The sequence below is a fragment of the Mchenga conophoros genome, linkage group LG9 (genome assembly GCF_057382185.1).
Source record: "Mchenga conophoros isolate Kocher_MC1m ecotype Shallow Benthic linkage group LG9, M_conophoros_male_GT1.1, whole genome shotgun sequence".
In the NCBI taxonomy this organism is placed as follows: Eukaryota; Metazoa; Chordata; class Actinopteri; order Cichliformes; family Cichlidae; genus Mchenga; species Mchenga conophoros.
The window spans coordinates 7351867-7374868 of NC_140534.1; the positions used below are offsets into that span (position 1 = coordinate 7351867).

The window sequence follows — 23002 nt, forward strand, 5'->3', positions numbered from 1 at the left end:
TTTGTACACAAGTGATTCATCATCATTTAAAATGCACAACCACCTCAGGATACTGTACAGCCTCCTGACCTTTTTCCTACCACAGGGGTGCAGAATATGTTTTCTTATCCATTATTAACTCTGAGTGTGACAAGAAGAAGGTAAGCTCTGCAAGAAGACCTGTGTTTTTTTTCCATTCAAGTATGATTTTTGCAATAAAAGCAACCAAATCAACACTCTGCAAACCATCAAGGTTTTTCTTCAACTCTTGCAGAAGAAAAACCTTGATATGCAATACTTCCAAACTTCCAAAATGAAAATACTTCAATTTAAAAGATTTTAACATTATTTTTTTAATAAGTTGTGCAAAAATATTTAAGCACCTTAAGTTAGCAGTTGGTGATCCCTCAGGAAACAGTGAAGGCAGATTGAAGCTCAAAATTAATCAGAATGCTTGTGATTTGCTAGTTACTTCAGAGGAAAGCTGTTTTGCCAACATTCAGGCACCACAAGTAAAGCAGGGATGCTTTAAAAAAAATACCATGAAGAGTTTACATTTAATCAGACGACCTCATACACGAGGGAGCAGTGTTCTGTTTGCATGCAGTAAAGAGAACATATTCCCCTCTTCTCATTTTAAACCTGATGATTCATCTTTCTGCAACCTTGACTTTCTTGGTTTCTTCTTCTTGTGCCTTTGTATGTGTTTCAAATGCAGACTAGTCAATAGTGTTTTTAAAGTACAGGCTGTGATGTGTGCTGCTGCTGTTGCTCTGAGGTTTACTGTTCTTTGTGGATTTACACAACTGTATTGTGTAAGGAGATGTTTTGCAAGCTATCTTGGCTAATATCTGTCCTCTACACTGATAGTACACTGTGCTGTCTTTATAGATCATCTACTACAGGGGTGCCCAATCCCGGTCCTCGAGAGCTACCGTCCTGCAGCTTTTAGATGCATCCTTGTTCCCACACACCCGAATCAAATGAATGGCTTGTTATCAGGCCTTTGCCAAACATGATGGCATGCTGAAGAGGTAATCAAAGCATTTGATTCAGCTGTGTTGGAGTAGGGATGCATCTAAAAGCTGCAGGATAGTAGCTCTTGAGGACTGGGATTGGGCAGCCCTGATCTACTAGATCATAATCATGGTCAACATTTTGACTTGTCTTGGGCCACACAGTGAACCTCACATTGTAACCAAAGTTTAGGGCAGTGTTGAGCATGAGAGGCAAAGAATAACGTTATAAAAGTAGCATCAGCATAAAGCTGCTGATTTTTTTAACCCTTCAAAGCCTGAACCATGAAATAACTGCCTGTTAAAATTCTGTGAACATTCTGACAATTTAAAAAAAAAAGAGTTAATTTGCACATATGAGTTTCATTTTGTATCATATTTGGGACATTGCATTTTATTCCTTAAAAATATATTGTGCTATTAATTTAGTCTTTTTTGGATGGTCTCAAAAACTCATGTATCAAATATGATACACTTGCCTTTAAAACCCTGCTTATTTACATCAGTACCTACTGAGACAGATGCAGAAAAAGCAAATGTAGCCCAGTAGAGAAGCAAAGAACAGCTGTCAGTATTTTAAAGTGCATGTTTATATATGTAAAAACAGGCCCTGGCACAAGAATATAGCCTGCCAACCATGTAAGGGAATCACAGTTTTCCATTCCTGCAAACAAGACTGTTTAACTGAGTAGCTGTTAATAACTCACATTAGGCACTTAAAAGGTCTCTCTCAGAATCTATTGTTTGAGGAGGAGCTGAGGGCTGAGTTTAACGGTGCACACTCTCTGTAGTTTGTGTCTGTTTCACTGCCTCTTAAAGGGCTAAAAAGCTGAGGATTTAGTATCCTTGGAATTTGCTCACAGCGTCCTCTCTGCTTCTTCTTTTTTTTTTTTTGCACAGAGCAGTCTCAGAGCAGTCTCACTTCCAAGCTTCTCTTTGGTAAACTTGACAGAGCAGCTTCCTGTAACATCTGTCTCAGAGGTTTAAGTACCAAGCCTGTTAATATTCTTGCAGAGTGTCTTCTAGGTACCGGTAACTGCTCTATAAGAGGGGAATGAAGTCTGATGTCTTCAGTCTCATCTTCAACAACTTCTCCAATTCGTCCTCATTCATGGTATCATACTCACAATTCTCACTGATACATTCATCTCAGTCCTCATCAGCAATGGGATCATCTTCCTCATCGCGCTCTCTTTTTATTGTGGTCTAATTTTTTAACAGCACAAAAATCTGGCATTGTAACACGGGTGTGTTTACTTTTTATATCCACAGCACTTATATAAAAAAGTGCACACTGTCACTTGTCTTTCTTTCTTGTGAGATATATATTCTTGTAAAATACCCAGAGTTCCTACTTCAAATTCCCTACAGTATAAATGTACCTTCTTTCTTTTAAAATACCTGAAGCTACTCAGTACTTAAACGTGACTTCTGACCGTCGGGTGGTCAACAGCGTCGCAGATCCTGAGCAGCAATGTGACGCTTCTGTTCATGTGTCATGTGCTCTAATCGTTTTTTAGTTCAGCCCTGCTCTGCAAAGAGGCTTTTTCATCAATGCTGCGCCCGAAGCGAGCATGCTGTTAGGTTTCTTCTAGCCGACTTTTATTGTCAGCTTTCGCTGAAAAGTGTTGAATAGAAACACAAATGAATGTATGTTTTACAGTTTTTACTTTTGACTTCTTTTTGCGGGGAAAGTCTCTGAGCCGAGCGACAGACAAGTTCAGCAGCACCACATTTTTGTTCTCTGAGCGCTTCATCCATCCATTCATCCACTGCGGCGAGGATGGGGGACGCGGCGGCGGAGTGCACCATCAAGGTGGTGTGCCGTTTCAGGCCGCTGAACAGCGCTGAGGTGGCCCGCGGAGACCAGTACATACCCAAGTTTAAGGGGGACGACTGTGTGCTGATGGTGAGTGTGCGAAACAGTAAGCAGACCTTTTCACATTTTATTAACTGAAATTGTTGTTTTTTTTTACATCGTTCTATATTTTGGGTTGGAAATGCTGATTTTGGAGGCACTAACAGTGGCTAATTAAGGCTAATGCAAGCCACTTAAATCAACTTGAACAGGTCATCTTCACCATGTCTGCACTGAGTTGCTGCAGTGTGACTGGCTGATGTGACTGCTTCGGAGCAGTTGAACATGAACATTCACTTTCTTTAATGTCTAAGTGCTTTTGAACATTCGTACCCCACCAACCTTCCAATTAGTAAATGACCTGCTCAACCTGCCAAACCACAGCCATCCCCCAAAATGTTCCTCACTGTAGTAAAATAGTTTAGAAACATATCCCACTTGTTTAGTAACTTGCGAACACACTTGAGCTGTGTCACATCAAGTATCTTATGTTTTTAATCTGATGCTCTTAAAGTGCCTCAGCTGAGGACACCCTGAAGGCAGAGGAGGAAGTAACAAAGCATATATTAAATATAAATAATTTGCTAAATATAACAAACATGTTCAACAAAGAAAATTTCAAAGAAAGAAAAATTAAAATCTCAAACCAGAAAACCCAGGGGGGGACACTGATCTAGAAGCAGATGACTCAAAGATGGCATGAGGAGAAAACAGTAATACAGGCTTATGTAAATGCATGGGTGGGAAATAAATAAAGACAGGAAATCAAAGCAAAGCAATACCCCCCAAAGAGCTGACCTTCAAAGTAAAACAAGACTAAAAGAGAGACCCTAAGAACAGTGGATAAAATATTACAAACACAAACTAAAAGTAGAAAACAGTGGGAAAAAAGATTGTGCAGTGAGCATGAAAAAGTAGGGCTGCTGTTGTGCAGCAAACTCTAAATTCTTGATGGTATACTTTACTATTTCTCACTGCTTCCACCTCTTGTTTAAAGGGCAAACCATACTACTTTGACCGTGTGTTCCAGTCCAAGACAACTCAGGAGGAGTTTTATAATGCTGTGGCTCAGAAGATAGTCAAAGGTAAGCTGTGCATTGGAATCTGTTCATGAAATACAAAGCCAAACCCCAATCCTAAATGTGTTACTTCTTTGTACAGATGTTTTGGAGGGATACAACGGGACCATCTTTGCTTATGGGCAGACATCTTCAGGCAAAACACACACAATGGAGGTACTATGAAGTATCAGCTGTTGCTTTTTTTTGCTACTGGTCAAACATATTAAAAATAGCCAGGAAAAGCCTGAGATTCTGTGCTGTCTTACTTTTATCATCATGTCCTGAAGGGGAAGCTTCATGACCCTGAAATGATGGGAATCATTCCTCGAATTGTGCAAGACATCTTTAACTACATTTATTCCATGGATGAGAACCTGGAGTTCCACATCAAAGTATGTAGCTGAGCAACGAGGCAGGCGCACATGAAAAGATCTGATAAAGTCTCACTGTGCGCTTTTGTTTTGCAGGTTTCATATTTTGAAATCTATTTGGACAAAATTAGGGACTTGTTGGATGGTATGTACGGGGCTCATCATCAGTCAGACCCTGTTACAGAGACCATGATTCATTCTTTGCTTTCATTTTCCTCCACAGTGTCAAAGACCAACCTTCCTGTACATGAGGACAAGAACAGGGTCCCATATGTCAAGGTAAGACAGACTGAGTGCTTCATTTTCAAGGCACAACATTGTTTCTGATTAAACTCAAAGTCTGCAGTCATACAGTCACAAACTTCTCCCTGCTGGTTCTAATGCATTAGTTATGAACAACAGAGCAAAACAATGATGCTAATGTGATAGCTTACCTACAGGGTTTTATGTATAAAGGGTAAGAAGGCTTTACAGATCATTGTATTTCATTTGGCATTCAGCTATAAGTCGCATAGACCATGACTGCATGAAGAAATCCAAGGAGATACAAAAGCTACTGAGACCATGAAGCACTAGCTCTCCTTTCATAAATATCCAGTGGAGACTGTTAGCGTGTCACGGTCCCTTCAGCTAATAAATGTGTCTCTATAAACCAGTCCTGCTGTGGGGCTACTGAGAATAATATTTCCTTGTGATGTTCATGTGTCCCCAGGGCTGTACCGAGCGTTTTGTCTGCACTCCTGACGAGGTCATGGAAGCCATAGACGAAGGCAAAAATAACCGAAGCGTGGCTGTCACAAGTGAGTTCGTACATTGCGGCCTCTCATGGGTTCATCCTCACTGAGTCTCCTGACTGTTGCCACACTCCCAAAAGCTGAGCCAAGAAGACATCTGTGAAAAACACATTAAAGTCAGGTTCTTTCTAACCATGGGTACACGATTTAAACTGAAGCTGAGCTGACTTAATTATGCACTTATTTTCTGAATTAAATGGATCCCATTATGGCATCAGTTAAGTTTGTTGGAAAATTATAATTTCTGTAAACAGACATCTGCATATGAACATACTGTCAGGATCCTGGGTCATTTGACCCAGCGTTCTTAGTTTTCCTGTGTTTCTGTATTATGTCAAGTTCATTTGTGATTTATTCTATGGTTCCTAGGTTTTGATCCCCTGCCCCTCATGTTTCTCTGTGCCCTCTGTTCTGTTTAGTCTTCTCTGCCCATGTGTTCCCCCTGTGTTGTTGCCTTCTGTGTCTCCCTCTGTGTGACTGTCTTATATAGTGATGTGAGTTATTGTGTTTTGCTCCCACTCCTTGTGTTCCGTGTTTTCCTCTTCCCTTCGTGTATTTCTTCATGTGCTCTCCCCATGCTCTCTCTCCCCTCCTGTCTGTGTCTCTGTTCTTCCTGTGTTACGTTTAAGGTCCGCATCTTGGGTTAGTATTTTCAGCTCTGTGCCCTCCCTGTCTTGTTATGCATAATTGTCCTCAGCTGTGCTCCCCGTGTGTTCCCACCTCACTCATTACCTTCTGTGTATTTATGTCGGAATCTCCCTCTGTTCCATGTCGCTGTGATTTTGCATTCACCCCTCGTGTCTGAGAGCCTGCATTTTGGGTCCAACTCCTGCCCGCCACACAGCGATTCTTGACACATACAGAATCTGTAAGCATGGGACAACATTTTTGGTCCTGGAAGCTGGAAGCTGACTGTTTGTATCTAGTCAGACTTTGGTTGCATGCAGGTCCATGCATAGAGCCACTGTGATGGTAACAGACTGGTTCTTACATAATGCATTTCTACAACAGTTCACACCAGCACTTGTTTCTGCTTTCTATGTAACATTCATACTCCAATGGAAGCACCAGTGAGCAACTTCAGTATCTTGCTCAATGATACTTTGACATGCAGACTGGAGCAACCACCAGTCTTCTGATTAGTCGATGACCTGCTCTGCCTCCTGATCTGCAGCCACCACAACAAACGTTTTTGCTCTACCTGAGATCAGCAGGATAACACAGTCGGAAGGTCCTGTGTGATCTCCTAATTTAACGCTGTGACATGAAGATTAAAGGAGATGCTGATCTGCTGGGAAGGCAGCTGTGCTCACCACTATACCACCATTCCAGATGTCAAGGATTGGTTTTGGACTTTGGAGTTTGCATATCCTCCCTGTGCCTGCAGGTTTAAAAATACCAGTCCATTTCCATTTATCTTTCCACTCAGCAGGACATATTCTATGTTCAATAATTCCATTAAAAAGGCAAGAACAGCATATGGACAGTCAAGAGGTGTTAGAAGATGTGAGGCCTTTTAGATACCAGTCAGCTACAGCTACCTGTGTTAGTCGCAGCTGGAGTTTTTATGTATTCTAGTCTGGTTAAGTCTCATTCTTTTACCTTGGTAATCCCTCAGAAAAAACACTTCAATGGGCCATTATTTTTATAGCGTGCAAACCTAGAATAATATAATCAGTAATAACTGTTTTTTTGTTTGTGTGCCCACATGTACATTCAGACATGAATGAGCACAGCTCCAGGAGTCACAGCATCTTCCTCATCAACATCAAGCAGGAAAACAGTAAGACTGAACAGAAATTAACCGGCAAGCTGTACCTCGTCGATCTGGCTGGGAGTGAAAAAGTATGATCCTCAGTACTCCTCCTCCTCCTCCTCCTCTCTGACCTCTCTCATCTTCATAACCTCTGCAAATGTGTTTTTTCCCAATTTCAAGAGCCCGCCTCTGACTTGAACCAGCTAAAGAGTAGCTTTTAAGTAGTTGTTTATTAATAGAGTAGAAACCAGGCCTGATTTAAAACTCAGGGTGGAAACAGCTCTTTTACTCTCATTTACCTTTTCCCTAGTGGCAAAGTGTGTCTGTATTAAATGGATCGGTATGATAAAAGTTTAATGATGCTATCGTGCTGCCACTTCAGTTCAGGGGGGAAACTAGAGCAATCTTCCATCAGTAAAGTGTAAAATGTTAACAGACCAGTCATAGCGCTAAACCCCGGGAAAGCCATTGACATGCTTTGTCAACTTTCTTTTACTAAGCTGATCTTGTTAAAAGAAAAAGGTTCTGAGCATCTGTTATGTGACACAGTTTTCAGCTTCACTATGACAATTGTGCTGTTTTTGTGTTTCAAAGGTGGGTAAAACTGGAGCAGAGGGTACAGTGCTGGATGAAGCCAAGATGATTAACAAGTCCCTGTCTGCACTGGGAATTGTCATCTCAGCTCTGGCAGAAGGCTCGGTGAGACAGTTTGCGACTCTGCTTGGTGAAGCGTTAGAATTACTGCCACTCCAAAATGTGATTCAAAGTTTATAAATGAAATTCGTAAAAAGGAGAGGCTGAAGTGAGTTTATTATCACAAATGTGCTGATTCGTTCATTAGATATTTTGATCCCATAAGTTATATTTGCATGAGCATGGTGACAGAGCTGTGAAGTGGGGTGGGATTACATTAGCTCTTAACGGCTTCTTGTTTGCGGTGGTCATGGACAGGCTGACAGAAGAGGCCAGGCAGGTGTCTCTGTGAACCATTATGTTTACACAGGACATTTGGATCTGTGGTGACAAAAGAGAGCAGGTGGATGAGAGCCTGGAGAGGTGGAGGTATGCTCTGGAGAGAAGAGGAATGAAATCCAGTAAATCCCAAAATGTTGATTCTGTTCATCTGGACGTAGCGTTGTTCATCCAGTGGTGCTAGTTTCAGTCATTGTGCAATGTGCTCTTTATAAGGTTGGGGAAACCTGCAGTCAGCTGAGACTGAGGAAGTCACTTGGATGAGCGATGAAACGTTTCTCCCACTGGAAACGCTCCGTCCAGATGAACAGAATCAACCTTCTGGGATTTACTTACCTAAATGATTGAGCATGCATAAAGAAATCCAGTAAAAGCATGACAGAATGCATGTGTGTGAATAAGAAGGTGGAGCAGAGGTAGTTTAAATACCTTAAACCATCCAAAGCAACAGACAGTGCACAAGAGAGGTGAAGAAGAGAGTGTAAGCAGGGTGGAGTGGGTGGAGATGAGCGTTGGGATGATTTGACAGAAGGACGGCAGCAAGAGTGAAAGGGAAAAATTACAAGATGAAAGTTAGACCTGCCATTATGTATGGTTTAAAGACGGTGGCTAACAAAAAAAAAACAGGAGAGGTAGAGCTGAAGATGCTAAGACTTCCACTGGCAGTGACCAGACTGGACCAGATTAGAAATGAGTTCATCGGAGACAGTAAAAATGAGCGGTTTGGAGACAGTTATAGAGGCAAGGGTGAGGTGGTTTTGATATGTTCAGAGAAGGGAGAGTGGATATGAAGGATGTTGAATATTGAGCTGCAAGGCAGGAGGAAAAAATGAGGACAACAAAGAAGATTCATGGATGTAGTGTTGTATGACATGCAGAGAGTTGGTGTGACAGAAGAGGATGACAGGGACAGGGTGAGATGAAGGCAGGTCGCTGAATTCGAAGAATTTGTTGTACTGTCTCTGCTGATGTCTGCGCCTTAAACACTTAACACACTGGATAAATGTGCATATCACCATGTAATGTGTGCAAGATAGATGTTGATCTACTGATCACATCATATCTCCATTTTCTTGGTTATTACTATGACTATTTCCAGTTCTGGGGGGACTATCAGACCAGATTGGACCTCAAAAAATTATGCTAAAGATGAGCACAGCATGCTAAAATGTGAAGGCAAAGGTGTATATTTATGAAAAGTTGTGAAATCATCAGAGTGCAAACCACCTGTGTAGCTGTTTAGGTTAAAGGACTTGCAATACTGTGGAACAATCTTGTGTGCAAAAATAGGAACATCAGCCTGCAGCTGGAGACATTTTTTAAATATTTACTGTTTCTTTTTATTGTAGGACGGCATTATAGAACCTGAATACATTTTACATACCATAGATTTATCATAAGACCTGATCTAAGCCACCCTGAATATCCCAGGAGTTGCACCTATTTCAAAGCTCTAGGAACCCTGAGATGAACCATCGGCCTACTGCTCAGGAGCCTCCATAGAGGGTTTTTATATTGCTAAAATGTTACAAATTGAGTATATTATATTTTGTAAGTGCATGATAGTGGACTGCAGTCCTTAATTTAAATTGCTCAGTTACATTTCATCACAACAGGCTTCACTGTTGTAAATGCCGTTTGTGACATGCAGAATTATCATATAATGCGACATATGGTCCCTCTCAATCCGCCTAGTCCTACATACCATACAGAGACAGTAAGATGACCAGAATCCTGCAGGATTCCCTGGGAGGGAACTGTCGGACAACTATGGTCATTTGTTGCTCACCTTCGGCTTACAATGATGCAGAGACCAGGACTACATTGCTTTTTGGACAGAGGTACGTAGACACAAACCTGTCATCACATCTGTACAAATGATGTTACTGAACTGAAAGGTGTTCCACAAATAGCTACGTTTTAATATTAAAAGATTAGAGGCAAAGAAGACTGTGGTCTAGAGTCATAAATATGAATGATCCATAGGTTTGGTGTCTGACTCCATAAAGACAGGGCACCGACTTAAGCTCAGAAACACCGACCTCTGAGCTGGCTCTGCGGTGAAACCAGGCTCAACTGTGTGCTGTTAGTATTCAAAACAGACCGCTACCACTTTCTCACCTCTGTGTCTCACCAGAGCAAAGACCATCAAGAACCAAGTGACTATGAATGTGGAACTGACAGCAGAGCAGTGGAAGAGCAAATGGGAGAAAGAGAAGGAGAAGAACAAGACACTGAGAAACACAGTCACCTGGCTTGAGAATGAGCTGAACCGCTGGAGGAGCGGTGAGGGCCACAGGCTGTATTATGTGTGGGTTATGTGTGGGTCATTAAAGCAGAGGCAGAGGAGTTTGCAGACATATGATCATTGTTTTTATGTGTTTAATGTTAGTATGGATATGTTCATAACAAGGTTAAATCTTGTGTCCTTGTGTTTAGCAATTAGAGTTGAGCTGCACATGGATCCTAACAGGAGGCTTTTAAAGAAAGAGCTCCTTGTTTCTATATTTAATAACGACAAACAGTCCCCCGGAAAAATATGCAAGACCATGCCTGTCCTGCACTAATGCTACACATGAAGGCTCGTTAATTTTGACTAGTTTTCATTTCTTTTTTTGTTTTAAGAACCTGTTAAAAAAAGGATTCCTGTGTGTGCAGTCATAATATTTTCTCTGATGGGGAGCTATTTAGGGTGGAAACAGACCTTCTTATATCATCTTTCTGCTGCTCCCTGCAGGAGAGAGTGTGCCAGCGGATGAGCAGTTTGACAAAGAAAAGGCCAAAGAAGAAGTCCAGGCCCTGGAGAGCACCCACCACAATGACAAGACGCCACCCAAACCTGCCCTGAGCTCCCTGCCAGGAGTCAAACTCACAGATGCAGAGAAAGAGAAGTACGAGGCGGAAATGGCCAAGCTCTACAAAGAGCTGGACGACAAGGTAACGAAACAACGTATGTATGTGTGTGTGTGTGTGTGTGTGTGTGTGTGTGTGTGTGTGTGTGTGTGTGTACGTGTATATATACATGTATGTATGTATGTATATATATGTATGTATGTATGTATGTATATGTATGTGTATATATGTATGTGTATATATATGTATATATTAGAACATGCAGATAAAGTGCAATGCAGTAGCAACTGACAGATTTTTTAACATATTTAAATAGACATTACCTCAGGCAAGACATGCTATTAATCTCCAGCAGGATGACAGTAAAAACTAGAACACTGAATCTATTTCGGTAGTACTTTGACTTTGTGAGAGCAGGATGAAAACTATGAAAGGTTTCACAATTCCTGTCACATGAAATTTCACAATATCTTCACTTCATCTTTCTCTTTTGTTTTAATAATGTAAATTCATTCTTGATACTGGAATAAAGAGAATATATTTATGTGAAAACCAACATTCGTCTTCTAATTAATTGTGGTGAACTTATTTCTTTTGACCAGCAGGTGGTGCAACTGGTTGCTGTTCAGTATTGCTCTTTGGCAGGAGAATTATGTGAATGAAACATTACTGGATTTCTCTTTTCCTCTGCCTTTCCTGTAGGACGATGAGATCAACCAGCAGTCTCAGTTGGTGGAGACGCTGAAGCAGCAGATGTTGGATCAGGAGGAGGTGACACTGCATCCGCCTTGCCTTCCTTTCTTTCCTTTCTTCCTTCCCCTGTGCCTTCCCGCTGTTCCAAATCCCCCTAGGCACTCCTGTTAGCATAAACCTGGTGTGACAGCTGATTGCAGACCATTAGTAGCCCTGCAGGAGAGGTCAAACTGTAACTCACCCTTAGCAAGCACAGGAGCCTCACCAGATTGAGCACATTTTTCTTCACTGTTCACAAATCTGTTTTGTAGTCCCTGCTGTTGATACATTTTTTAACATACTTTCAAACCTGACCATAGGAGAGCATCACTGAGCATCATTTACCTCTCCTAGCTATTAGCATCCTCTCGCCGTGACCACCACACGTTGCAGACGGAGCTGAACCGGCTGCTGGCGGAGAATGAAGCCTCCAAGGAGGAAGTGAAGGAAGTGCTGCAGGCCCTGGAGGAGCTGGCTGTCAACTACGACCAGAAGAGTCAGGAAGTTGAAAACAAAACCAAAGAGTTTGAGGCTCTCAGTGAGGAGCTGAACGAGAAATCGGTGAGCAGCTTGAAGCTTTGGGGGAATTTGCTGGAAGTAAAAACACTAATCCTAATCCTAGATTCTTTGTGATGTGTGTTATCGTCCACCACTAGAGCTCCTTGGCCTCCATTGACTCAGAGCTTCAGAAATTGAAGGAGATGACCAACCACCAGAAAAAGAGGGTCACTGAGATGATGTCATCATTACTCAAAGACCTGGCTGAAATAGGCATCGCTGTGGGAAGCAATGACATCAAGGTTCCCAGTTTGGCTCTGATACACTGTTTCATATTCAGAAAAGTGACATTTGGGTTAAAACTATGAAATAACAGTGCTTTAGACCACAAGCTAACAACTTGTGGTCTAAGAACTATCAACATCATCAGGTATTCAGGTGATCCTTGCTGAAAATGAGGATGGTTTTGCATAGGCTGGTTGCAAGCACTTAATTCCACTGTGGATGTATCTCTCATTCAATTTATTTAGTGGATTCAGTCAGAAAATGTAGAACATGAACCTTGATAAAGTTCCTGCCAAAGTAGAACGTCAAATCAACCTTTATTATCACAAAAAAAGAAAAGCACCCAATCTTGAAAAATAAGAAACAGAAACTAAACTATGAGTGTTGAATTTCTGCAGATAATGACTTTCAATAGTCCTTAAAAAATTGGTAAAACAGATTTGGTTGAACCAACAGTGTGAAATTGATTGATTCAAATGTAAAACTGGTAAAAGCACAAATATGCTCACAGAAAACGCTTCAGCAGACTAATGTTCTGCATATTTTATGATCAGACGACAGTCAATCAGTTTGTTGTCTAGTTTTAATAGGAATTGTGAGCATCTTGGTTTGTTTCCACTGGTTTCCAGTGTATCTCCAACTGCATGCTCTTCAAGAAATTTTGATAAACTCCTAATCTATTTTAAACTCCATGGATGGTCTGAGTGGGACTGAGTCTGAGGAATGTCTTTGACCTACGTAATGTTCTCTCACGTCCTCAGCAACAGGAGAGCAGTGGTCTCATTGACGAAGAGTTCACTGTGGCCCGTCTCTACATCAGCAAGATGAAGTCAGAGGTGAAGACCATGGTGAAGCGCAGCAAGCTGCTGGAGAGCACACAGACCGAGAGCACCCAGAAGCTGGACGAGACTGAGAGCGAGCTGACTGCCTGTCAGCTCCGCATCTCCCAGGTAACAGCTGCTTAACAACTGCTGCCATCTCAGATGCTGTCGCCATAGTGACATATAGTTAAGATGTCAGATTATGTGGTTCTATATCAATAACAATGGGGCCTAACAATTGGGTCTGGCCTAAAAGAACTGTCATTTAATTTGTATGAGTCCTTTTCATGTCTTTCGTTGGCCGGTCGTTGTTTAGCAAGAAGCCAAAATCAAGTCCCTGACGGAGTCCCTCCAGAATGTGGAGCAGAAGAAAAGACAGCTGGAAGAGAATGTGGACTCTCTCAGTGAGGAAATAGTCAGGACCAGGGCCCAGGGTGAGCAACACACTCTCTGCTCTCCATTCTGTTTTTGCACAAGGAGCCCTGTTTGGCTAAAGGTTTGTTGTGGAGAAGGCAGTGAAACTGCTGTAAGAGGTCCTTAAACTAACTAATAGTTGTCTGTATAGCAGGGGTGGGCAATCTCAGTCCACGAGGGCCGGTGTCCCTGCAGGTTTTAGATGTGTCCTCGAACCAACACAGCTGATTTAAATGGCTAAATTAGCTCCTCGACATGTCCTGAAGTTCTCCAGAGGCCTGGTAACGAACTAATCATGTGATTCAGGTGTGTTGACCCAAGGTGAGATCTAAAACCTGCAGGGACACCGACCCTCGTGGACTGAGATTGCCCACCCCTGCTGTATAGTGACTCAAATGTTTTAGGACATAAAAGCTAAAGCAAGTGGGTACAGTGGTGCAATGGTGACCTTAAAACAAAGTCTCACACACTGATTTTAAAAAATAAAGTCTTGGAAACAACCCTGAATAAAAGGATTTAATCTTCTCTGGTGTTTTAGGGCTATTGACCAGTCAGATAGGGTAAAATCCACATTTCTTTAAAAATGTATTTATTATATGTACCGGCCACTTCATTAGGTGCACCTTGACCCCTTTTGTCTTCACAGCTGTCTTAATTCTTTGTGACAACTCACATGTGAAAAATATTTGGATACATTTTTTGTTGTGCATCGCGGTGCAGCAGGCAGGTCCCAAATACAGGACACAGAGAACAGAACTCAACCTTAACGGTAGTTTTACTGGTGGCTTCATAGGAACCAAGGTGCAGAATAATAATAGAACTTATTAACTAGGAAAATCTCTTTGGAAACATGGAACTCACAGGGACCCACGGCAAGAGGGACAATGTGACAAAGAGCAAGGGGGAAACTCAGACAATTGATACACAGCAGGTAATGAAGGGAGAGGAAACAGATGGGAAACAAAGTGGGAACAAATCAGGAATAACAAGACAAGGGAAGTTAAACTTGACACAAGACTATCACAATAAAACAGGAACAAGCATACACACTGAGACCCAGACTATGACATGCCAAACTAACACAGGGATAGAAGATTAAACACAGAGACAGAACACAGAAAGACTAGACAGACACGGGAACGTCACTGGGGGAACAAAGGGATCACAAAAGATATAGATTTAATAAGCAAGAAGGTGAACTAGAATCCTACAAACTGAGAATATAATAAAGGGCAAACTTAAAGGTATCCTTAAAACCATAAAGAAACTTAAAATCCTGGGTCCAAGATCCAGGGACCATGACATTTTTATTGTTTTAAACCTGAATTTGTAAAACTAAACTTGAATAAGTCATAAGTATTGATTATTAGCATTGAACGTTCAAAGAAGTATCTGTGTTTATGGATTTCCCTGAAAGTCATGTCAAGTAATACCTGTTTCTCCTTTAAATCTTGTTTCCAGTAAACTATGAAAAGGGTTTACATGACGTGGCAAGCTTAAGAAAAATACTGTTTGTACTTGTTTGTGCCATAAGAAACTAAAGAAGATCCATTGTTATATCCCAGTTGTTCCCAATAACATGGATCATTTCTTCTCCTTCCAGAGAAGGTTAATGCCATGGAGAAAGAGAACGAGATCCAGTCTGCAAATGAAGTCAAGGTACTGTAACACGTACAAAGTGTGATTGCCCACCTCATCTCATGCAGTGACTAGCTGTTTTTTTCCGTGTCTTCAGGAAGCTGTGGAGAAGCAGATCCAGACTCACAGAGAGGCCCATCAAAGGCAGATCAGCAGCCTGAGAGATGAGCTTGACGCCAAGGAGAAGCTTATCACTGAGCTGCAGGAGTAAGACACCACATCACCTAACGCTTGTCTCTTTGAGCGAAACTTACATGACTCGGCTGATTTTATCCCTGACCTCTGTGCAGTCTGAACCAGCAGATCATGCTGGAGCAGGAGAGGCTCAGAGTGGAGCATGAGAAGCTCAAGGCTGCTGACCAGGAAAAGAGCCGCCAGCTGGAAGAGCTCACGTAACATCTCTCGCGTTTATTTAACAGGAAAATGCACACTTGTTTAGCAGAACTGTTTTCCAGTCTTATTAATGCTTGTTTCATGTGCTGCAGGGTGCAGCAGGACAGGAGGGAGCAGGCCAGACAGGACCTGAAGGGACTGGAGGAAACTGTGGTCAGTTATTGCCACAAGTTTTGAAATCTGTATTTGCTTAGAAAATGAGTTCACCCACTACACAACAAACCTCTTATGTAAGTAGCTGTTAGCAGTAGTATGTTGCTGGGCGATTGTGGCTCAAGAGTTTGGAGTTCACCTTGTAATCGGAAGGTTGCCGGTTTGAGCCCCGGCTCGGACAGTCGTTGTGTCCTTGGGCAAGACACTTCACCCGTTGCCTACTGGTGGTGGTCAGAGGGCCCGGTGGCGCCAGCGTCCGGCAGCCTCCCCTCTGTCAGTGCGCCCCAGGGTGGCTGTGGCTACAATGGACCTGCCATCACCAGTGTGTGTATGGGTGGATGACTGAATGTGTAAAGCACTTTGGGGTCCTTAGGGACTAGTAAAGTGCTATACAAATACAGGCCATTTACCAGGCCATTTGCTATGGAGATTTCGATCTCCACCAATACAACAGAGGTAAGAGGAAAAACAGTAACATTTTTAACATTCAGCTAGCATTAGCAAATATGGTCACTTCGGGTGTGACTGTGAGTATGAATGGGTGTCTATGGGTGGGTGGATGAATGGATAGATGGATGGATTTGATGGATTATGGAAAGCCTTTCTAGTGAAATTGGTGTAATTAGTTTCCTTTAATCAGCTTTAATCATGTGACCTCTTGCCACATTCATGTATTTTTGCACAAAGAGTAGTGGTGCTCAAAGATGTAATTTTTGGGAGCAATAATTAGGTATGAACTGACATGATGTGACATCTCAGTACAGCCTCACTATTATTTTTATGGCTCACTAGCCCAGATATAACCCAGATTTGTTGCCAGCAGCAAATGATACATTGTGACATGAGTTTGGAGGGCGATTTCTTGTCACCGTTATTCTTTGCAAACCTGTCTTTCTTGTCTTGTGTTAGGCACGGGAGCTGCAGACACTTCACAACCTGAGAAGGCTCTTTGTCCAAGACTTATCCACAAGATTAAAAAAGGTACAAGTCCTCAAAGTGTTTCTGTGATGGAACACATTTCAGCTCTCGGAGCAGATATGTAACCTCCCATTCCCTGAATGTTGCCATGGTGGATCATCACAGTAATTGCCATCTTGTGATCTGATTTGTCATCTGTTAAGACTCCCGTCTTACACAATATCACATGAGCTCTTCTTGCCTCGACCACGACGTTTACCTGGAGTGAGTCAAACAGCTCCATATTTCGCTCATGCACCGGCAACACTCCCATTAAATCTGCATCCTTAATGAAATTTTAATGAATCCAGGGAACACAACAGAAAGTGTCTGCAATAAGTAGGCCATCTGATTCTTCAAAGGTAGCAGCTGTAATTTAGGGACCTGGGCCCTCAGTGCTGCTCATCTCCTGCCTTCCAGCGGAAGCTTGATGAGACAAAGGCAGAGCAGGCTTTCCTGGAGCACACAGAGAATATATTATGCTGCTGTACTCATCCAAAAACTGCTACTTATCACCACATTTAGGCACAGATGGGATTATCTGGATCAGGGCTCTTTGGTTACAGAATTATTTTTCACTTTGACACGGATTTGAAAAACTGAAAGCAACAAAATAAATTACATAGATAACAAAGTTGTTTGCTGTGCTTGGACAGAATGCTCAGATGGACTCAGAGGACACAGAGAGCAGCGCTGCCCAGAAGCAAAAGATCAGCTTCCTGGAGAACAACCTGGAGCAGCTAACCAGAGTTCACAAGCAGGTAGAAATAGATGCAAGCAAAGTGAGACGAGTGTCTCCCACTCAAACTGGCATCTCAAGGTTAAAAGCTCTATTTTTTCTCTTCTGTTTTAAATTCCACAGCTGGTACGGGACAACAATGACCTACGCAGCGAAATCCCAAAGATGGAGAAGCGCCTGCGGGCCACCGCTGAACGGGTCAAAGCCCTGGAGACCGCCCTAAAGGAAGCCAAAGAGAATGCAGCCCATGACCGTAAACGCTACCAACAGGAGGTGGAGCGCATTAAGGATGCCGCCAAGCCTAAAAACATGGGCAGGAGAGGGTCAGCACAGATAGGTAGGTGGCACCACTGTTTTAAAAAGCGACGTCTTTTACCAGACTAAAAGGTAGCAGTTAGCTAAGCTTGATGTAATCTTGCTGTTTGTTTTGAGATCAGGTATGACACATTATAAAAATAATTCTCAAAAGCTATATAGATGTTGATAATCCTGGTACCCTGGGCAGATTATATAATAAATTTCATCCAGATTGACTAACAAATCTAGGCGGAGTTTGGGACCAGGGAACATATATATAACACTATGATTATTATAGTAGGTTTTGTACGTTTTGTAGTTTTTTTGTTGTTTTGGACAGGATCAGGCTAATCATTCATCAGTGTTTTTTATTTTTATGCTAACCTAGGCTAACAGCCAGCTAGCTTTAGCACTAAAGTGATAAAGCTAGGCTAACAGCCGCCTAGCTTTATCACTAAAATGATGCATATACGTCAGTATTTTATTAATGTTCTCATCTGATTCTCAAACAGAAAGAAATTAGTGTTTGGGTTTTTTAAAAATATCAGTGGGCCATTAACCTTCCCTCTCTAAATGATTGTTATTGTTTCGCTGTGTCCAATCCAGCCAAGCCTATCAGACCTGGTCAGCTGCCAGGGGCTCCCATAAACTTCAGTGTCAACAGGTCCAACCTCATCCAGAACAACCACCCTACCGGCATTAAGGGAGGAGGAGGCAATAACAGGCAAGAAAAACATGCACCCTGTTTCCCTGCAGTCCCAGGTTTATGAATTAGCGTTCATGTTTGCTTAATCCTAATACTTTGAGTAACCTCTGTCTGAAGATGGCCTCCCAGTTTATAATTAGCTAAGACAGATGGGCCAAGTAAAGGCTTTTTGAATAATGGCTCAATTACAGCTGCCTTAAAAGCCTCTGATACGTATCCTGTTGATAGAGATAAATTAATCATATTGAAAATTGATTAATTCAGTCTTGTAGAAAGGGGGACACAAAAACGTGACAAGCCAGTGATGACCAACTTATCAACTCTAAGATGATTCATGTTTCTTTTCTCATTCATTCTTTTGCATCTATCCACAAGTTTATGGACTTCATTATTAATTGTTGTCAAAATTTCTCCCCCTCACAGTCCCTGATGGTACTAATACTCACTCAGATACAAAACCAAAGAAGCAGACTGACGTGGACATCCATCAGCTGAATCGTTGCACTATTCTTCCAATGTCTAAATGTGTATTTATTTACTGTACATAAGCGCAGCATAAGCTGCAAAGCTGCTCTTTTAAGCTCTGTAAGCACTCATAACGTGTAATAGTGTCCTGCAAAATCCACTTTTATTATGACAGGCTGGTGTGTTTCCTTTTCCCAGGCACAGATAATATTTTACATTGTGCCAACATGCATGTACATACAGTATCAGACCTTGATGGCCACCTCAGCATGAGAGCAGAGATGAAAACAAGGCTGAACGAAGGCCTTGATTCTTTCGTCTGTTTGTTGACTTATTGATTGGTTAAAATGTGACATGTGCAATTCACAGATGTCACAAAAACTTTTGAAGGCAAAAAACCCCCCACTTTAGTTGTACTCATAGGAAAAAGGAAGTTTTGACAGGACTCTGTGCAGTCCACTCTTACTGTTCCCATAGGATTTACGAGGGCACATAGTAGCCAGGTGCTGCTAATCAAATGCACTTGATTAACAGATCATCAGCGAGTGTGAGCGCCTCTATGAAACAGATGTTTTGCCAGTTTGCTAGTCTGGAACATTCGGATGTGTTTTAATAATGTTCCACAGTTTTCCCAGGGGAAAATCACCAGAAATTCACCCCAAGGTCAGATTGTGGAGTTTTTGGAAAATCTGAAAAACAAAAAAAACCCCGCCAAGAGCTACGTCTCTTAGCATGCTAAATGCTAACGTTCATGACAGGATGATTAGGAAATGACTGCACAAGTATGACTTGTTTGGAAAGGTTGCCAGGAGAAAGTCTCATCTATTGGAAAGGAAGATGGCAGCATGATTTAGGTTTGCAAAGTTGTATCTGAAGGAACTGCATGACTTCTCTGGGTAGATGAGGCCAAGTGTGAGACCATCTGTCCAACAGCTTAAGCTTGGCTGAAATTGGGTCATGCAACAGGACAATGGCTGAAAAAAAGAAAAGGTGTTGTTTTGGCTCAGTGACAGTCCAGACCTCAACCTGATTGAAATGTCCTTATGCATAAATTCAGTTCAAAACTCAACAAACTGAAGCAATGTAAAGTTGTGTTGGCCAAAATTCTCACATGATGTAAAGTTATACAGAAAACAATTACTGCAAGTTTATGCTGCATAAGGAGGTTATACGAGCTACTGAATTGTGGGGTGTACTGAGTTTTTCACTGGACTGCACAGACTACTGTGAAAACTTTCTTTTTCACGACTGTGTCTTAGTTTATGTCACTGAAGTTGCACTGCTGCATTGCAGCACCTTTTGCTGGAGACAGCAGAGGGCAGAAATGGCATAAGCATAAAGCATGACCGTGTCTAGCATTATAGAACAGAGAATGATCTGCCTATGTGTAATTGTTATTATTGTAAAGATACCTCAATAAAATCAATCTGGAACTGCTGTCATATTTTGGTGTGATAGCTTAACAAGCTAATAACGATGATGCTGAAGCAGCAGTTTTTTGTCCCTTAAACATTTAACATTTTATTAAATGAATCTGTTACTACAGTGCTGGGTTCAGCTTCCACTGCAGTTTTCAAATGTATATATTAATAATTATTAATAAACTTTAATTTGAAAGCTTGCTTGGTGACTTTATTTCCTGTACCATCGGGATAACTCAATGGAGGGGGGGTTAGTTCAAGTTCAAGGTTCTTTATTTGTCACATGCATAGTTATACAAGTATAACACACAGTTGAGGAGATGAATAAACTACACAGGAGTATATGGGGGAGGGGGGGGCACCTATTAAAGTGAGCGGTAGCAAAGGAAAAAGCTTATACTGAGTTGTATGTGAGACTGGACGCTGAGGAAGGAGAAAGGGACTTGTGGTGATTGGCTGCAGACAGAGATTGAGTATGTGCAGCATGATTAAGAATAGAGATGGAAATGTGCTAACATATGACGAGTGTTGAAAAGGTGAAAGGAGGACTTTGATGAGCTGATTAATGTAGAAAATATGAGAGGGTATGAAAATAAACAACCAAACAGGAGGAAAAGAAGACCACAGAAAAGATTGATGGATGTCATGGGCCAAACACAGGTTTGACAGAGAAGGATGCTTGGGATAGGGTGACATGAAGGCAAATGATCCACTGTGGCAATCCTTAAAAAGAGCAGCCAGAAGACGAGTAGGAAAATAAATACAAGAAAAACAAATTCCCTACCTAACACATTAGGTGGGGAATCCTGCCTCAGAAAATTCTGAGCATCAGACACTTGGTTTCCTGTATTTTGGGAAGTTTTTTTTTTACTTTCAGTTTAGCGCGGGAGACACAACTCAGGCACCATTGAACAGTTTAACATCTGAGTGAGATCTAAACTTTGACAAGACTGAGACAACATCAACGGGAGCTGAAAAAGGTCCTGGCTGTTCTTTTGCGTCATACCAACTTGTACCACAGGATGGTGTCCTAACTCAACCAAGGCAAGTCACTGAAAGCATTCCTATGCTGTTTTCCAGACACTCCCGAGTTAGCCTGTTCCAGCTTTAAAGTCAGGAAAGTGAGAAAAAACGGGATTCGTTTTCTACTGTTTATATTGAAGGCCGCCATCTTGGATTGCTAACTTGTGGTTGGCGGGGCTGCTCTGACTCTCTGAGTAGGAAATCCAAGTTGAGTTGGCATTCCAAAATTCCAAAGAAACAGCAAAAGCGAAAGGAACAGCAATACGCATGGAAAAGTGCAATGTTGCCCTCAGTGATAAAAGTCTGAATTAACATTTTCTGAAAAAACTGAAAGCAAGTTAGCAAGTTGCTAGCACACTAGCAAAACGTTAAAAAAAGAGCAAAACAGCCAAAAAACCTCTCTAAACAAGACTGATGTGTACTGAAATCAGTGCTCGGAACTGTCATTTCCTCTTTACAACAACATGTTGTGTTTTAACACAGAGTTGTTTATGACACATTCATACATTTTTCTAAGATACTATGGTTGTAGTGTTTTTGCCAGAGGCTAAGTCTGGGTGAGTGACTCCACTGAAGCCTCCCTGCTTCCTGGCACTAAATCATTCATGTTCCTGCTTGGATGGTAAAACACTCTTCTTTGATCACCAAAAGAAATTTCAGCTCAGTAGCCTATGTATGTTTGGTGATGTTACACGATTTAAAGACTGTGAGAATTAAAAGCCTGGTTCTGAAGGGAAATAATTTCATCTTACTGTCATGACCTTTACCTTGAGGAAATTTACAACTATTCCAAGTTTACCAGATCAAAGTCAAAGACCCCCAGGGTGTTCGGCCGGGAGAGGCCAGGGAGACCTCGAGGCTCTGAAACCCGTCTATCAGCGTTGACAGACGGGCGGAGTGGGAGTGACAGACGACTGCTGTGTTAAATGCCCCAACTGCCACAGGGTGCAATAAAGTACGCGAACTCAAACCGGAAACAAGTTTGTTTGTTCATGAAACTAAAGGTCCATCAAAAATCTAAAAACTATTCAACTGAAAATTTTGCTGATTACTTTATCACATCATGTAGGATTATAAACGCAAGTTAATTAACTCCCCAAGCCTTCAAGGATTTGTTTTTTTTACACAGTAAAATTTTCTTCCTAAAAAAACAAAACAAATGTGTGGTATGTGTGAGGATTTCCTCTGAGATGAAATGTGTATAATATGATAATATAGTAGCACAGTCCAAGGACTACAACTCCGTTCAGCGAGGAGATTGTTATGCTTGGACAAATTAGTATTGCGGAGTATTGTGATATAAATTTTAGTGAGCAAAAATATAGATATAATAAAATGTGTTCTTTACGATGCAAATTAACTTCAAAACAAAAGTTCCCTGTAAAGTTCCCGTAGCATAAGACGAATAAAACAATAAAATAACCAAGAAATATAATTATCTGTTGCTGATTTGATAACCGTGTTTTTTGTTTTTTTAAATAACCTCCAAAATGTGTAATTAATGCACATTTGATATTTTTTAAATAAAACTCTTTTCCATTGTTTTGTACATTTGTGGGTACAGAGTCTGTCAGTGCCCCACAGCTGTGTGACTGCATCAAGCGTAATTCATTTTCCAAGAAATAGAAAAGTGCAAAGGCAAAGTTGTCTGTTACTAATAATATTATTATTTTTGTTATGATTATATAAATATGGCTCTTATGGTGATAGCGTTATCGTGATTATCTCCAATAGCGAGAATTTGACGGAGGCAGATTTATTTTGGCAATTATGACCGGATGTGCGCTGTTTCCGCTCGGA

General features: G+C 41.5%; 1 protein-coding gene across 1 annotated transcript; it reads left to right on the plus strand.

Moving 5' to 3' along the window:
* Positions 1 to 2553: 2553 nt before the first annotated feature.
* On the plus strand, positions 2554 to 20380 carry LOC146566681 (kinesin-1 heavy chain-like). Its single transcript, XM_085286247.1, has 26 exons — positions 2554 to 2904; positions 3851 to 3938; positions 4015 to 4088; positions 4202 to 4306; positions 4382 to 4430; positions 4509 to 4564; positions 4998 to 5085; positions 6800 to 6924; positions 7430 to 7534; positions 9503 to 9648; positions 9945 to 10093; positions 10545 to 10744; positions 11363 to 11431; positions 11747 to 11953; positions 12049 to 12192; positions 12937 to 13125; positions 13313 to 13430; positions 15014 to 15069; positions 15146 to 15255; positions 15339 to 15440; positions 15534 to 15594; positions 16504 to 16575; positions 17208 to 17312; positions 17414 to 17627; positions 18194 to 18311; positions 18717 to 20380. Exons 1-26 carry the CDS (start codon positions 2779 to 2781, stop codon positions 18721 to 18723), a joined length of 2883 nt encoding a protein of 960 aa, XP_085142373.1. The 5' UTR covers positions 2554 to 2778; the 3' UTR covers positions 18724 to 20380.
* Positions 20381 to 23002: the final 2622 nt, after the last annotated feature.

Coding starts and splice junctions, on each gene's coding strand:
- LOC146566681 (XM_085286247.1), top strand. CDS start 2,779: ATGGGGGACGCGGCGGCGGAGTGCACCATCAAGGTGGTGTGCCGTTTC. Junction 4,089..4,201: donor GCAAAACACACACAATGGAG/GTACTATGAAGT, acceptor CATGTCCTGAAG/GGGAAGCTTCATGACCCTGA. Junction 4,431..4,508: donor AATTAGGGACTTGTTGGATG/GTATGTACGGGG, acceptor TTTCCTCCACAG/TGTCAAAGACCAACCTTCCT.